The following is an 18,274-nucleotide window of genomic DNA, read 5'->3' on the forward strand; positions in this document are numbered from 1 at the left end:
TACATCTATATAATAAAACACAAATGAGTCGGAACAGTTGTGTGTAACACAAACGTTTAATCAACTACATTGTTGTAGGAGACAAATCCAACTTGCACATACCTCCCATCATCTATAGTTTTGCAGGTTAAACCTCCCATCTAACTAGTTTATATACATAGTTAGACACAAAGGCGTACAATCTGATAAAAATCTTCCACCAAACCGTGTATTGGGACTAGGACTACTGCACAAAGGACACATGACATTACAATGGAACATTGAAACTAACCAAGATCTCCCCTTATCTCACATACCACATGTCATATCCCAGAGGGAAGTAACCGTGACACTCCTACTAGGAGCGTGGGGCTATCATGCCTCTAAATTATATACACATGTAAGTGATGTAACATTTAAGAGTGGACTCAGCTGGGCTGGGTATTGTAGGCTCTAATCCAGCCGAACTTAATGGGTTGAAAATTTTCGAGCCCAATTCTACCTTTTTGGGCTCATTTCAAGGCCATAACCCTTTTGGGCCGGGCCGAGTGGTGGGCCAGCAAGCTCAATAACAGCCCTAGCACCCAAAGTGTGTTTTACCCGCCAAAAACCTAGGGACTTAACTACCAAAGATAGCCCCGCGATTTGAAGACCGAATGCTTGAACTCAGAGTTCTCGAAGCAGAGGAGAAATGGCGGAGATCGAGAGAGAAATCGAAGTTAGAACCCTCTCTGGTGAATCCACAACAATTTCTCTTTGTCCGAACTGTACAATCGAAGACCTAAAGTTCATGCTGAAGCAATCCTTCATTCCCGTCAAAATTTTTCCAAATTTCCATCTTTTCTTCAAGGTAACAAAAACGATAATTAAAAAATAAAAATTCTTGTTAGGGTTCAATTTCTCTCATTATTCTCATCCTTAATGTTCAAAATTTTCTTGTTTTAGGGCACTAAAATGAGCTTGGGGAGTCGAATAAGCAGTTATTCAATCGAACACAGCGATTTCATAGTTCTCGTCCCTTTTATCAAGAAGGATCAAAAGCGGACACTGAACCAATCGTTCGATCAGAGTGCAATCCCACCGAAAGCCTCATCCTTTGCTGATTCGGCGTGGTCTGATATAATGGATGATCTCTCATCTTTATCTGAAATTAGGCGAACTGGGATTCAGTTGGAGAATCAAGAAATGGGTACATTGGAGGAAGAAAGATCTGATCTTTGTTCTTCGAACACGAAGCGTAAGAGGGACTTGAAAGATGAGTTCTCGGATGACGTTGTTAGAAGTATTCTTTGTTCGACTAATGTTCTCAATGAGTCGGGTTTTCAAAATATTATTGGGTTTTCGGAGTCGGCGAATTGTTTGTTGGATCCAGATACGGGGAACTGCTTGTTGTTGAAGATTATGGATTTGAACGGGACAAATTCATGCTTTTGTCCGTCCTGGTTGATTTCCATATTGAAGACATTTTCGTTCTTAAATGTTTTTTCGGGGTTTCTGCAAATGCAGCGAGAGGATGTCACCTGGGATTGTTTAAAGGGAGCAATGAAGCAACTCGGTGGGTTTGGATTTGAAGTTGGTATTGTGGATGTTGAGCGTCTTTCAGTTATTTGCCCAAAGGTAATTACTTGGATAATTTATTTTCTATTTCTCAGATCGTCTTTAGAGTTTCATAGTTATGTTGAAAGAAGATAATTTTCATGTAAAAAGTTTATTTTTTTATAGATGTTATAGCTGTTTATTATTATGTTAATTAGAACAATTTTGCTTCGATATTCAATTATATAGAGGTATTCTCATTAGTTTCAAGCATGGTTTAAAGTATCGGAATGTATCAAAATGTATCGGTCAGTATGAATTGGTATTGGCTGAGATCAATACGAAACATTGACCCTGAAACAATGAATGTTTAGGGGGCTATGTATCGGTTTGTATCGAATGTATCAGCCGATACCTGTTGGTTTTTTCATTAATTGAAACATTCAATTGGTAAGATATTTTAAACCTTGGTTTCAAGTATATGAGCTGATTCCTTCCCAGGTAGTGAGGCTTGGTAATCAGGAAACTGAGGCTGTAAAATTGGGTGATGCCATTGTTATTGTCGATTCTTCAACAAAAGCTGGGGATCCATCTAAGTCAGCAAATAATATTAGGACAGGTATGTTTTTGAAGTTGTGATACTTTTTTCCTCTCTCAAATTTTAAAGCTTGATTACATAGGCATCCAAGTATGGTTGTGTTTGTTTTGGGTTCCAATTCATGTTTCACAGCTATAAAGCGGGTGTCTACCACAGCAATTGTAAACACGATAAAGAGAAGGGAGACTGCTTTCAAAAAAAATCTATGCACGGCTGTTAAAAATTTGATGGTATATTTTCTATGTACAACCTATAGCTATATCTAGTTTCTTGCATTGTAATGGTGTATAAAGTTGTTGATGTCAGTAACCCCATCTATTTTATAAAATAAAATTGGGTCTCCATTTAATGATGCATGTACTATTAATTCAAGTGACTCGGATTCCATTGTAAAGTAGTTTTGATCCTTTAATACAAATTTCATTTAGCAAGAAAAAAAAAAGTGACTTGGATTCCAACCTCAAATTGACTTAGTTAAATAAAGATTTGTGATTTTCTTTGTAGATTGGGATGGGGGATGGGGAAGGATTTTAGGGTTGGGGCCTAATATATGATGTCGTGGTTGTGTTGTAGTAGTCAAATGATTGAGCTACACGCTTGAGATCGAATCTGGGCTTCTCTACATGCCTCCCAACTGTTTATTTGTGAAGTAGGCTTGTATGATTTCATGCCCTTTCTTAGGAGGCCTATTATCCCATCTGTTTCTAGTGTAATATATTAATAAAATTTTAATACATCTATGCAATATTTTAGTGGGATTGTACAGATGCACACAAGCAACATGTGGACTATAATCTTTAATGTATAGTAAAATGTGCTAGACTGGTGACACATGCATTTTTTAGATACTGAGCTAGGTTTGGCATGAATTTTCTTTTTGATAGATAGCTAGGTTCGACATGAGGTGTCATTTGGACCAACGTGGCAGTCCACATGGCTCAATGTGGACCTCAGTACATGCTCTAGTGGTCCCTCGGTCCATGCAACCTTTTCCCACATATATATATGGTTGAGGGGGGGGGGGGGGGGGGGGGAGTGGTTTCAAGGGACATATGTAAAAACAATCATTTTTCAAAATATGGGTTAGAAGTTTCAGATTGAGCTGATTTTTTTGTGAGGATGATCTCTATGATGAGAAGATCTTCCTCACAAAAAATCAGCCCAATCTGAAACTTTTAAATCCATCAAAAGTGGTTTACAAATTATTGGTAAAAAATCGACGGTCCACATTCTAAATCACTTTTAATAGGGTTAGAAGTTTCAGATTGGGCTGATTTTTTGTGAGGATGATCTTCTCATCATAGAGATCATCTTCACAAAAAATCAACTCAATCCAAAACTTCTAACCCATATTTTGAAAAATGATTGTTTTTACATATGTCCCTTGAACGCTCCCCTATATATATAGGACAACATTCGGTAGCCAAAGTTTTGTCCTATATGGCTAAAAAATTTCGGAATGGGTTGATATTTTGTAAGGATGATCTCCTCACCATAGAGATCATCCTCACAAAAAAAATCACCCCATTCTGAAACTTTTAGCCCATATATATAATTTTATCAATGAAAATGAGAAAAAGGAGGTCAAGAAGACCTATCTTATATATCTAACCAAAAGAAAGACCTACCTTATGCAAAGGGAGTTAAAAATACTTTGAATGCTTCCAATTGCTATGATGCGAATCCTACTCTATCAAGCTTTCCAAGTACGGTGGTCATCCTTGCACTCATGCTCAACAGGGATTGGTTGATTAGATCTGGGATATTTTACTTTTTATTCTCTTCCATAATTCATAATGATTTCTTTTTGTTGGCAATACAACTTCATAATTCAGGGTATGTTTGGTAACACTTCTGAAGTCTAGAGTCTGAAGTCTGTTTTTTGAAATCTGGAATCTGAAATCTAAAATCTTATTCTGGAAGAGTTGTTTGTTTATCATTTTTAAAAGCCTCTGATTACAAATAGAATTTTAAAACATAATGGCTATTTTGACAATAATACCCTTTTGTAATTCTAATAAATTGTTACCCGAAAAACATAACATGTTATGCATAATGAAACCATCCACACATTTAATTTTGATTCTAACACATCAAACACCCCAAAAGTATTGTTTTCAATTTGAATTCATACTTGAGAAATTATATTCCAACAAAATAATACTCAAACAATAAATAATCATTCATTTTCTAGTTGAAAAATATAGGGTTTTAGGGTTCGTATAAAAATATAGGGTTTTCAAACACAAAACAAGAGAAGGGGGAGAGACTTTGACAACACAGTTGTAGAAGAAGGAGAGGTAGGAACGAAATGAGAGTAGAAAAGTTAAAAATAAAGGTTTTAAGGTTCGTATAAAGAAATGATAAGTGATAAAAATTAAGGTTTTGAGGAGGGTATTTTAAGAATAAAAAAAATTCAGATTTCAGAAGTTTCGTCCAGCATCTCTCCATCACTGGTTCAAAACTTCTGAATTTTGGTTATGGAGTGTGAAATCTGAACCAAAACAAATGGAAATAAAGCTTCTAAAGTCTGGATTTTAAAGGTGGACCACCTCCATTCAGACTTCAGAAGTGTTACCAAACACACACTAAGTTTAACTTGAACCAGTTTACTGCTGTTAATAATCTCACCTCTTTACTGGTGTTTAAGTATTTCTGCTCCTATGTCATCTGTATTTGGACTCTTAAACAATTGCGAGCTTTTACTATTCAGGGTGAGATTAAGTCTCGCAACAGGACAAACATATTCTCTCTGGAGGATCTACTCTTATCTGTTAAGGATGTTGGCACTTCTTCAAAAGGCAGTGAAGCAAAACGTGCAAGAAAAAGTGGATCTGTTGCTCCAAGTTCTCATTCAGTACAATCACGGTGTCACGTAAGTTTCTACTCTATATTTTACATTTTTAGTGCCAATGGATCAGGATTTTAACTTTTAATTGGCTTTATCTGTTCACATGGTCGTTGTTTCACGTGATTCAATCAATGGATCATTAGCAGTTATGTATTGAAATTGTTATTGTTAAATACATATCTAAGCAAAAGATTGAACTTCTCACAATATCTTAAGTGTTAATCCATAATTTCTTCTATCTTTATTCAGATTTTGAGGTTTAAAAAAGTACTATTTTTAGGGTCTGTTTCATTCAATGTGATAACTTTAATCAACAGGATACAAACCCATTGCTACCGGTAGAAATGGTTGAACATCTTAGAAAGGGCATTGGATCTCATGGACAGGTTTCTTATATACTTCCCTACATTTATTACTTTAGTGAGCATGATAAGAAGGCAATGTTGAATGGTATACTAGAGCATATTTTTTTTCATGCAGATAGTGCATGTTGAGGAAATTGGTGCAAGAAAGGCAGTTTATGCGGAAATCCCAAATGAGCTCTCAGAAACAACGAAGTCTGCACTTAAAAGGATTCGGGTCTCTAAGTTATACGCCCATCAGGTAGAGATGGGATCCTTCACTATTAACCCCATGTGAACTCACATTGTTCCGTGACGAGTTCTGTCTTTTTGGCACTATTTGCAGGCAGAATCAGTACAAGCTTCACTTTCTGGGAAAAACGTTGTTGTTTCGACTATGACATCTAGTGGGAAATCTCTTTGCTTCAACCTGCCAGTTCTGGAAGCATTGTCCCAAAATTCATTTTCATGTGCTCTGTACTTATTTCCAACAAAGGTTCATGGCACGAAAATATGTTTTTGTCATCAAAATCTAGTTTTGACGAAGTCGTTTGTAATATTTTCGGATCATAGAAATTTTTTTCTTGGTTGCTTAATGAAGTGAAGGTAACCTAAGCTGTCCATGCATGCAGGCTTTAGCTCAAGATCAGTTAAGAGCTTTGTTAGTGATGACAGAGGGATTGAATATGGACTTAAACATAGGAGTCTATGATGGTGACACTACTGAAGAAGACAGGAAATGGCTCCGTGATAATGCTAGACTGGTATTTTTGTAAGTTAGGTTGCCTCAGATGGTATAGTTTTTATTTTCACCTAGCTGTTTAACCCTATGGATACTGAATTATTGTCAGCATCCATGCAGTTGATCACAAATCCAGATATGTTACACATGTCGATCTTGCCATTCCACACACAGTTTCAGCGCATTTTGTCAAATATCAGGTAGTGCTTGATATATTTTGATGATTTATAATTTCACCAAAAAATTCCTACGATTTTGCAAATTTAATGAAATCTCAATTGATAGTATGATCAGCTTTGTGTTTCATATCCTTTCTATAGTAGACATTTCAATGTTTGTGGTTTTTGATTATGAAAATTTATTACTTGTGTCTTTTTATTCCAAAGGTTTTCTTATATGTGTTTTCATGTCAGATTTGTTATCATTGATGAGACCCATGCTTATAAAGGAGCATTTGGATGCCATACTGCTCTTATATTGAGGAGACTTCGCAGAATTTGTCGTCATGGTACATTGCCCTTGTTTGCTTTACAAACGACCAGTGATTTTCTCTTACATTTAATGCTTCTTTCTCTCTCAGAAATAAATTCACCACCTTGCTACCATGTGCAGTGTATGGTAGTGATCCTTCCTTCGTATTTTGTACTGCAACATCTGCAAATCCCCGTGAGCATGCTATGGTATGACTCAAAGAAACAAAATGCAATCCAGGGTTTTGTTCTTATGGTAGACATGAATTCTTCCTCTTTATAGAATACCAGATTCACAATTTTTTTTTATTAGTCGATGCATTTCTGAATACAGATCTAAGTTACTATTGTGAAAAAGGATTTAAGGGATTTACTTTTCTTGGGAATTAGACTGCAGAATGTAAAGTAGCTTCTCATTGGTTGTTATGAACAAGGTTTAAAATCTTGTCTTGGAGCAACATTTCAGACAAGAGAAAAACCTAGACAATCTCTACTGAGATAATCCGAAATATTCAATGTTTCAGGGGTCAAATTTTCATTTTGGTCTTGGCCAAAACCAGAATGTCTTGAACGAAGTCATTCTGAGACTATATAAAACTTTGAACCATGAATAAGAATAAGGATTTAAGGTACCGTAGTGAGGAGGATTAAGGGTTTTCCTTTTCTTGGAAATTGAACTGCCGCAGCTAAAGTACAGAAGCTTTTAAAGGGATGTAGAAAAAGCTAGTTAGTAAAATGGGAAAAGGTTGGAGTGGCGATTGTAGTGAACACATGGAAAGGTGATCCAAAAATGAGAAGCAGTGAACTTTTTGATATAACATCTACCTAGGGCTTAAAACGGGTTGGATACGGCCCGGATATGAGTGTGTCCATATCATATCTGGATTCAGTCCGACCAAATTTATTGATTCGGGTCGGTTGGGGGTGGATAATGTCAAACCTTTTAAGATTATTTTAAATAAAATTGCTAAAATATAACTGAATGGTGACTTGAACTCAAGACCTTTCTATTTTGAAACAAAAGGCCTTGACCCCTACACCCAATCGTTGTTGGTTGATGAAAGATGACTTAAAAGAATATAAGAATACATCTTGCAAAGTAATATATCATTCGGATCTTGACGGATATAGGGATGGAACTATATCCGATCCAGGTCAAGGGACATCAACCCATATCCAAACCATATTTTAATTCGGATATACTTGATGAAACCAAACCCGCTAAATTCGGATTCGGATCACTCGGATTTCGGATAAAATTCGTACCATTTTAAGCCCGACATCTACCCTTGAATGCCTAGTAATTTGAGGTCCATCATGAATTGTTGATGTTTTATGTGGATCATTTTGGATTGCTCTGTTTTTATTGCAAGAGATTAAAGTAGTATATTTTAATTAATGTATAAAATTTCAAATGATTCAGGAACTTGCAAGCCTCCCTACATTGGAGATGATTCAGAACGATGGAAGTCCTTGCGGTCCAAAGCTTTTTGTCTTGTGGAATCCTCCTTTATATTTGAAAACTGTGGGTGCCTCACCTTGTTTCATATTGCTGCTATATCAAAATGACTGTGATGTAAAAATTCTTCTTTTACCTTTCAGAAAAAAATGCTTCTTTTTTATTTGGATTTGATTTAACTCCATGCCAAACCACAGATTTCAAAGCCTTCAAGTAGCATAAATACAAATAAATCTGCTGATACAGAAGTCATTGCCAGACGCTCAAGGTAGATAAAACTCTTTTTTTTAACCACGGTAAATTGTGAGGCATCCTCTCTTTCCATTTCTCACGTGATATTGTCGGTGCCCGAACTACTAGTTTTGTATCCAATCCCTCCAGAATAATTCATTGAGTCATAATTTTGCAAGTGATGGGAGTTACCAATTGGAACAACACTTTGGGCTAATTATGCTTTCCACAGTAGTTGATCTTCTATGGTAATTCATGTCTTTCAGGACATAATAACTGATCATTCTGAATAGCATATATATACATAGATCGCAAGTAATAATTATTTTAGGAATTTCTGTGGATTTCTTCTTGAAGGACTTGCCTTATGGTCACTGTAGTCTTTGGCCTTTCTTGAAGCATTTTATAGTATTGGAATAGATAATCGGAAAATCCATACTGGTAGTGCTACAAAATATCGGTAATGTTTATAAAAGACAGCCTCCATGCTTCTGTGAAAAATGAACATCATGTATAAAGCTATAATCTTTATGCTACAACTAAACCACACAAGAAAATATAATATGCAGTATTGGAACATAAGAACAAGAACATAACTTGTGTTCTCTTAGTATGATGGATCCTTGATTTATATATTCCCTTTGGATTTTATATGAAACGAGGGCACCAATGCCTAATGTCTTATTTCCATTATGCAGTCCGATTTTGGAGGTCTCCTATCTTTTTGCGGAAATGGTTCAGCATGGACTTCGATGCCTTGCTTTTTGTAAAACGCGCAAACTCAGTGAACTTGTTCTATGCTACACGTATGTCACACCAGCCTCATGGTCATGTTTATTCAAACTCTATATAAGAAATTCATAGAACCATACGTCTTTATTATATGGGCACATATCAGACTATTTTTTTTCTGGTTTTCTTTTATGTTAGCCTTACTTTTATTATGACATTTTTTGTTCATTATTTGGATGAAGGATAATGATGTTTTTAAGTTTCATGGTAGGCGTGAGATTCTTCAGGAGACTGCACCCCATCTAGTTGATTCCATATGTGCTTATCGAGCTGGCTACATTGCTCAGGTTGCTATTTATCTTTATGTTTGCATTCTTTATTCCTACCATTTCTCATAATTTCTTTGGGAGCCTTGCACAATACCGAGTTCGTTTATTCTCTATGTTAGATAGATATAGATTTGGTCTCCTTTCCCAGCTTTTTTACAAGGAGAATAGTTGCCAGTTTGGATTTTGTAATGTTCGGTCACTTGTTAAAAATAGGTTGAAAGATGAAATGTATTCTTAGGTATGTTTTCTGTATCCATGCAGTTTCTAATGTTTTGCCCCATCAAATTTTAGTTTTTGGTCAGATTATCTATCTGAATTGTTTGCAAAACTGGCCAAACTGGTCCTAGAAATCAAGATTGGATTATCCATAACTGAAGTTCTTACAAACTGGTCAAATTGGTCCCTAGAAATCTTATGGGGATGGAATTGTCTTAATTGAAGTAGGGTATTTTACTAATTTGGTGTCGTGGATTAGATACCATAGCATGTGAACATTCAATTTATTTAAAGCAAAATAAGCTTAGTAGCAGGAATCTCGTCTCAAAGGTTCTGCTCAATGGCTACAGGATTTTCTGTCCCCGCAATGGAGATTACCATGTTCCCATAAAGTCCATATATCTTTAATTACATTTTCATTTGTGCTTATCAAACTGTATCTTTCAACATTAACTATATGCACTTACAAAAAAAAATGTTTATTTATAGATACGTATTCTTATACATCCTTGTTTGAGCAAAAACCCACAGGGTCCCTTTACTATACATAATTAAAATCTTGTGTAGGTTGTTTCAATGTTTTCAGATGCTGAAGTGTGTGGCAAGGTGCTTGGCTAGCTTGTGCCTTGAGGTGTAAGCCTCAAGGCCTAAAGTATAAGCTTCACATGCATGATTATTTTATAATATTTAAAATAATTAATATTAGAAAATCAAAAATTAGGATACAATTGCATATTTCTCAATTTCAAATCCACACAATCAAATTTCAAGTTTTCCATTACGATAAATAATGATATAAAATATTATTATTTTATATTTTAGCAAAAGAAAAATAATTTTTATTTGAATAGTTGAAACTTGAAAGTCTCTACAATAAGTAACTATTTTATATTTACCTCAAAAAATACAACTAAATATTATTTTTTCAATAACTTCATTAGTACAAAATATGACAAAATTATTTATAAATCAACTCCAGTCAAATATTTTATTTGCATATATTACTATTTTGTATTGAATTCATTTCTAAGTATTCCAATTATATTGCAGACTAGCACCAACAAAGAAATAGAAATAAAAAAAGAACTTTATAGAAAGATCTTTCTTAGGTAGCAGTAAAGAAAACAAGAAGTATAAGAAAAATGAATCAGAAGATAGAGGAAGGAATGCATTATTTGAAAAAAATTAACTAAAGTGAGGCGTATGCCTCGGCCAAAAGGTGTACGACTTGTATCGAGGCGTATGCTTCTTAGGTGCCTCATGGTTTGAGGTGTAAGCCTCAGCTGCTTTTATGTTTCAATCTGATGCCTTAGGACATTTTTAATGAGCCTCATGACGCTCCTCAATGCGCAAGCCTCAAATGCCTTGGTATGCCAAATGATTGTAAAATATCCACTCCGACTAATCTATTCTTTCTGATTGCATTAATGAATCTGCTCTACCGTCAATTAAATTACTATTTGCTTAAGAATTGGTTAATTCTTTTCAAATTGTAGATTTAAAGATTAATCCTGATTTAATGTAGTCACTCAAAACTATTTATTTGCTATACTTCCATATTATTTACTTAATAAAAAAGGACATCCATAACATTTCATAAGCTATCAATTTTCTTTGTTTCGTGCTCTGTTTTTCTTTTTTGACAGGTTTAAGTGTAAGGTAGGGTTTTGATCCCAGGTCTGTGGTATTACCGCACACAAACTTTAGCGCTTCACTGAGGCTCATTGTTATATAACAAGAAAGCTTAATTCCAGAATTCATTTTCAAATTATGGACTTAAAAGTTTAGGATCTTGGTGTATGCCTTCTAGGTGCCTCATGGTTTGAGGCATAAGCCTCAACTGATTTTACGTTTCAACCTAATGCCTTAGGACGTTTTTAATGAGCCTCATTCTGAGGCGCGCCTCGAGGTGTAAGCCTCACACACCTCTTAAAGCATTGGGTTGGTTTACCAAGTGATGATTGTAAAATAACCACTCTGACTAATCTATTCCTTTTTATTGTATTAGTGAATCTGCTCTACCGCCAATGGATTGACTATTTGCTTAAAAATTGGTTATCCTTTTCAAATAGTAGATTTAAAGATTAATCCTGATTAAATGTAGTCACTCAAAACTATTTATTCGCTGTACTTCCATACTATTTACTTAATAAAAAAGGACTTCCATAACATTTCATAAGCTTTCAATTTTCTTTGTTTCGTGCTCTATTTTCTTTTTTGATAGGTTTAAGTGTGAAGGTAGGGTTTTGATCCCAGGTCTGTGGTATTACCTCACACAAACTTTACCTCTTCACTGAGGTTCATTGTTCTATGAAAAGAAAGCTTAATTCCAGAATTCATTTCAAATTACGACCTAAAAGTTAAAAGGATCCTGGCTGAAATCCCTCGCACAAATGAAGCTAGTAAAATAATAGCTACCTAATGATAGAACCGTTACAGCATGGTCGTAAGTATTCTATGTCTTGCACATTTTTATCTATGATAGGGGTACTCTTTATCATGTTAATTTCTAGGTGCTTGCCTTCACTTCTCTTCTTTGGTGCATATGGATGCAGTGCCATACCCCCCCCCCCCCCCCCCCCCCCACCCAAAATCAAAATGTACTAACAAGGAAAAAAAGAAGTCCAGCACATCAAATGCATAATTATTTGGTCTCTGATATATTTATGCTGTTGTAGTTCAACTTCTCCAGGTTTTATAGCACACAATATTCCTTTTGTCACATTCTGTGCATACTCTGAAGCTTGTTTATTAACCCCCCACAAATCTGCCAATTATTTGGTACAATTACAAACATTTTACATATTAGGTTTTAATATTACACAAATGATAGAGCAGGATAGGAGGAGAATAGAGAGTGAATTCTTCAGTGGGAAGCTTCGTGGGGTTGCTGCAACAAATGCACTTGAGTTGGGTATTGATGTTGGACACATTGATGCAACTCTGCATCTTGGCTTTCCCGGTAGTGTTTCTAGGTAAGTGGACTAGCATTTCTGCTTGGTTTATTTGTCAGTAAGATCAATGTACTTGAATTTGTTAATTTGGGTATGTTTCTTTTGTTATTTAGCTTGTGGCAACAAGCTGGTAGATCTGGGAGAAGAGAAAGGCCATCGCTTGCAGTATATGTTGCATTTGAAGGGCCTCTTGATCAGTATTTCATGAAATTTCCGAGGAAACTCTTTGGAAGCCCAATCGAGTGTTGTCATGTTGATTCTCAAAACAAGCAGGTTTTGTTAATTTTATTTCCACGGTGTTTTTTTACTACTTGTTCAAAATATAATCTCAGATACTTTGTGGTTGACACATTTGTAATTGAATACAAGATCTATGGTGGGATTTGAAAAGGTAAAAGTTTATACCCAATATATTTTTGACACCATGTTTTTGTAGGTGCTTGAACAGCACCTCGTCTGTGCGGCTCTTGAACACCCATTGAGTTTGCTCTACGATGAGAAATATTTTGGTTCCGGTCTAAACAGTGCAATGATGGCCCTAATGAATAAAGGATATCTGAGTTCCAGTCCATCCCATGATTCTACTGCCAAAATATGGAGTTATATTGGGCATGAGGTATACTAGTTGTAGAGATGGAACAATCTCTATCCATTCATTAATGGAATGTACTATTTTTTATGGACTATGTGCAAGTTGTAATTTACTTATTTTTCTTTTCTTTCTTTCCCCTTCTTTATCAGAAACGGCCTTCATATGGAATTAGTATTCGAGCAATAGAGACTGAGAAATTTACTGTTATAGACAAGAGAAAAAATGAAGTACTAGAAGAGATTGAGGAGAGCAGGGCCTTCTTTCAGGTTGTAGAGTCTTGATTGCTTTATAAATTCTTAATCTGTATTTGTAACTGTTATATGGGTATTGTAAGCGAGGAAAACTTTGCATTACATGGATTTTAAAGTACTTTTCTTTTGCTGGTTTGTCTTTTACCCTCTTTCTCTTACACCTGGAGACTTCATAGTTTTCAACACTTGCTGTTTCACTGTACTATTTAATGCCTTTTCACGCATAATAATTTCTACCGATTAAATGAATGTGCAGTAATTTCACCCTTTGCAGTTCAGATCACTATGTTTTACAAATCATGATCTCTGTTGACTCATATTCATACCTGACAATTAATCATTTATTTCATCATTCAGGTCTATGAAGGTGCTGTTTATATGCATCAAGGGAAAACATATCTAGTGAGTGTCTTGGATTTATCAGCAAAGATTGCTTTGTGCCAAGAAGCTGACTTGAAGTATTACACAAAGACACGTGATTACACAGATATACATGTCATTGGCGGAGATATTGTATGTTTTTCTCTTGTACATTTTGTGTCTTCTTGCACCACTTTTATTTTCAGAAAGTCTTATATGTCAAGATTGATACACATTTTGGTATAACGTTTATGTCATATTGGAAATGGTTGATGTCCTGATGCACCACTGTAAACTTTACTATCATTTTTTTCCATTCTTTGATGTCAACAATGATTTGCTTAAACAAGGAGTTAGGCATCCTTTTTAATTTCTAATGGGTTGGGGAAATAAGCATGTAGGGACAATTTTGTTTCTTAGCGTCTTGAGGTTTTGTTAGGCTGAGAATTTATGGTCTTGTTGACCTTTTCTTAGTAATTAGTTTATATGAAGAAGAAAAATATGAGAAACCCCTCTTCCCCCCTTTTGTCTCCTCTTCACTTTCTTTCCCTTGCATACTCTTCCTTTTTCTCTCCTTCTCTGTCCTCTTTTACTCTGTTTTTCTAGTTTCCCTTTCACACTTTCTTTCTCTCTCTCATCTAATCAACCGTGTTTCATTTTCTTTCCTTCTTTTCTATCTCCTTGTGTTCCTAGATCTCAGAATCATGATTAATCTTGGTCTCCTTTACAATATCACACAAACATCTTTCCTCATTTAGATTGTGCAATGACGCTCTGTCTAACAAACATAGGTGTTTTAGCCATCACAACCCATGATTGGGTTGTAGATCATCATTGTATGGTTGCCCCTTGCAGTGATCTTTTGATCCCAAATGGCATCATCAATCAAATTTGATCTCCTTGTGTGGTCTTGATTGCTTTTATCTATCCTCTGATCTCGATTAAGGTCATTTGTGATAAGATAACTCATAGGTTTATTGTCTTTGATCTTGAGATCCATCCTCAAGGTTTGTGTTGCATAATGAACATCAATATCTTTGAAAGATTTGGACCATTGAGATTTTTTTTTTGGATCCTTGAGAGGGTTAAAAAGGAAAAAATTAAGGTAAACATAGGGAAGCCTCTCCCCTCTTCCACCCTCGCCTCCCCCCCCCCCCACAAGAAAAATAAAATAAAAAAAGAAGCTTGCATGCTCCTGAGAAGTGGATACATGTATGGCTGTGTTTTAAACTCAAGGCATGGGGCAAGGGGTTCCACTACCAAAGCCTTGAGGCAAATGCCTCAAGGCTGTAATTATGCATTTTTAAATAGATAAATAACAAAAAATAAAAGAGAATTAGGTAAAATTATTGAATTTTTTTTAAGACGATTCACAATTTCACATTCCAAAGTTTAATATTCAAATTCTAAACTCATGACCATCTTCTGATCCGTGGATAAGTTCTATACTCATCAAAATCAAGTTAAAATTGAACCTCATTCATAGTTTCACACTTCCAACTTTCCAACTTTTTAATCTCTCAAATAAAAGCGACAATTAGACTGTTAAAACTACCCTATCTAAGAAAGCATAACACCACCCTAATACTAAAGCAGAAAGGAGTACGCTTGTCACAGATATAAAATATATATATGCATATACGCATGCATTTTATTTCCTGTTTATGTATGTTTCATTTTTTTTCTTTATTTTGGGATTCTACTTTTCTTTTTCTTCATTTTTTTCTTCTTATATTTTGTTGGATACGTTCTTCAAATATGTGCATGCAAATGTTTGCAGCATGCTTGCTCTGTGTGTCCCTTCCCAGTTTTAGTGTTTTGTCCATGTTGTAACAAATCCATCATTCATCATATTGTGTTATCTGATTTGTATTTATGCCACTGGAATTTTTTTTACTGTTCTTAGGCATATCCAGCAAAGGTTGAGACCCAACATTCTAGAACGACTGCCCAAGCACATACTTGCAAAGTAACAACTACTTGGTTCGGCTTTTACCGTATTTGGCGAGGAAGCAACCAAATCTTTGACACAGTGGAACTCTCACTTCCTCAATACTCCTATGAATCACAGGTTCAAGCCAGTGCCTGATTGACTTTTCAAATGGATAAATTACATGGGTTTTGTTAGCATGTGTCCTAAGGGTACACGTTAAGGTGCATTAAATACACCTTGGGAATTGATTTTCGTACCTAAACTGCCCTCAAGAAAAAAAAATTCTTTCCAAAATACCCTCAAATGCTTATTCCTAAGGTGTATTTAATGCACCTTATCTAGGATTTTTATATGGTATTATTGTTTCCAAGCTCGCTGATTTTATCCCTATGATTCCATATCTTAACAATTAACAGGCCGTTTGGGTTAGAGTTCCGCAATCAATAAAAGAAGCAGTGGAGATTCAGAACTTGTCATTTCGAGGAGGCCTTCATGCTGCTTGTCATGCTCTTTGTAATATAGTTCCTTTGTAAGTCTTCAAGTTATAGCCTGTGTACTTTATCTATCTATCTTATTTTTTATTTTTTATGGTAAGCTGGACTTGAGCCCCTCGACCTCAAAATTGCTTTGCAATGTGTTAAACCAACTGAGCTATGGGTCCAAGCCTGCTTGTTTACTTTACAGCTGTGGTCTGAGAGTTCTGACGTGGCACTGCTAATCTCATTGGTTTTTTTTTTTTTTTTTTTCTTTTTGATTAATGAGGAGGAAAAAAAAAAAGGGAGGGAAGGTCGAGGTGACCAACCCAAGAGATAACTAAAAACAAAGAAAAATCAAAGAGAACAAGCACGAGCCAAGGCTCTAAGATACTACAAACTCTGTCCCACTGGACTAGGAAGACCTCAAAAAACACCCCTTTTGAATTCGTTAAAAATCTTGTACCAAAAGAACAAGAGCCCAAGGACCAAAGTGATGACCTATGTGCACACATAGTTGCATTTTCCAAAACTGATGTTTTCATGTACCTTGTACAGTTGCACCCTACCTATTTTCATAGCCCCCCCTCCCATTATAAAATCTGTTACATAGAAGTTTAATTTCTCCATAAACCTTACGTATATGACTATAACTTGGCATGAATCTGAGTATCTGACTGCAATGGCATACAACAGGTTTATACAATGCAACTCCTCTGACTTGGCTTCAGAGTGTGTGAATCCCCATGATACCCGCTATTTCCCAGAAAGAATTCTATTGTATGATCAGCATCCTGGAGGGAGTGGTATTTCAGCTCAGGCAAGTTACATCTTAGTGCCGCTAATGGTGATCTCATTTTGGGTCGTCAAATCTAAAGATGAATTTCTTTCTTCTTTCTTCCTTTTTCTTGTTTGAGTAATGCTAGAGTGACTTCTCAGGACACTGTTTGAAACTGAGCTGATGTGGACATATGCACGGAACCATAGATGTTTTTCACTCGTATCTAGACAAAAAGCATCTATGGTTCTGTGCACACCTCCACGTCAGCTCAGTGTCGTAGAAAGTCACTTTAGCATTTTTTTTTTCTTTCTTGAGTCGATATGCATTAATCCTTGAATTTCCTAACAAAGAAAGAAAGGGTTGTTTGTTGATTAACATAGTTATGAATACAACAGTTACACCTCACAACTCCTTAGGTCGCTTAATGGTATCGTAATTGTGTAATAGGTGCAGCCACGTTTCCGAGAATTGTTAACTGCTGCTTTGGAACTTCTCACAACGTGCGGTTGCTCTGGAGACACCGGTTGTCCTAATTGTGTCCAAGTTAGTTTCAAATACCTTACACCTCAATTTGATCCTTCCCTTTTCAAGATTGCCGATCTTCTCATATATATATTTTTTTGGTATGCTTTAGAGTCTGTCTTGCCACGAGTACAATGAGGTTCTAGGCAAGAATGCCGCCATTATGATTCTTCAGGTTCGTGTTCCATTTGACATTTTGGTGGTAATTGAAACCTATGGATTGAATTCTTCAAGCACCCATATTTTTCATCTTGATGGCAACTGGATTGATTTTCTTCGTGCAGAGTGTGATAGAAGCTGAATCATACTTGGAAAGAAGATTGGAATCATCTGAGACCGCAAACATGGAATGTCTTTAATCGATTGATAGGTTATCGCTAGAGCACAGGAAACCTACCCATATCACGTTATCATCGATCCTTGTGTTGAGTCATTGTTGTGAATATGATTCATTATTCATAGTGGTTTTCTTGATTTCATGATTTATGGAAGTTGATGTATATGTTCTGACTTGTTATTTAAAATTAATAGAAACTATTAAGAGAAGACCCTCCATATTCATAATTTTTTTACCAACATCTATCAAACTTCAAAATGCTACTGTAAATGATATGGTGAGTCCATGATGAAGGGTAGATTGTTAGTCCATAGGGGTAGTGGGACCCGCAAGTGATTCTCCAGTTTTTTTTTTTTTTTTTCCTGATAGTTGGCTATGTTAAGAAAAGGTGAAAAAACCAGTGGAAGTAGCTTACTATCAGAACTAAATGTCAAAAATCAAAATAAATTTGGTAGATGGCGAGATTCTAGAAACTCCATTCTATGTAGCAAAATTTCTATAAATATTGAAAAAAAAAAAAAAAAAAAATTCTATTAAAAAAAGGACAACCAGTAAAAGTAGCCAACCATGTGGTATAAGAATTAAAT

The 18,274-nt window shown here is 35.6% G+C and overlaps 1 protein-coding gene across 4 annotated transcripts; it reads left to right on the plus strand.

Moving 5' to 3' along the window:
- Window positions 1-591: 591 nt before the first annotated feature.
- LOC147394625 (UBQ, helicase-c and DEAD-like helicase domain-containing protein) lies at window positions 592-17,896 on the plus strand. Of its 4 annotated transcripts, none has more exons than XM_086454191.1 (27): window positions 592-829; window positions 925-1,596; window positions 2,017-2,134; window positions 2,270-2,343; window positions 4,827-4,988; window positions 5,282-5,350; window positions 5,445-5,567; window positions 5,652-5,801; window positions 5,938-6,069; window positions 6,168-6,247; window positions 6,461-6,555; window positions 6,660-6,727; window positions 7,941-8,042; window positions 8,174-8,244; window positions 8,906-9,013; window positions 9,211-9,286; window positions 12,323-12,459; window positions 12,552-12,711; window positions 12,875-13,054; window positions 13,180-13,296; window positions 13,639-13,794; window positions 15,548-15,712; window positions 15,991-16,103; window positions 16,744-16,867; window positions 17,276-17,371; window positions 17,463-17,525; window positions 17,635-17,896. In XM_086454191.1, the coding sequence occupies exons 1-27, from the start codon at window positions 671-673 to the stop codon at window positions 17,707-17,709; spliced, it is 3,645 nt and encodes a 1,214-aa protein (XP_086310317.1). In that variant the 5' UTR covers window positions 592-670; the 3' UTR covers window positions 17,710-17,896. The 4 variants fall into 4 exon arrangements, with proteins under 4 accessions (XP_086310317.1, XP_086310318.1, XP_086310316.1 ...); XM_086454190.1 differs by having other exon boundaries at window positions 593-829; window positions 2,246-2,343; XM_086454192.1 differs by lacking the exon at window positions 8,906-9,013 and having other exon boundaries at window positions 2,246-2,343.
- The last annotated feature ends 378 nt before the right edge of the window (window positions 17,897-18,274 follow it).

This window comes from Akebia trifoliata, chromosome 9 (assembly GCF_017979445.1).
Source record: "Akebia trifoliata isolate Shusen 1 chromosome 9, ASM1797944v1, whole genome shotgun sequence".
NCBI classification, from domain to species: domain Eukaryota; kingdom Viridiplantae; phylum Streptophyta; class Magnoliopsida; order Ranunculales; family Lardizabalaceae; genus Akebia; species Akebia trifoliata.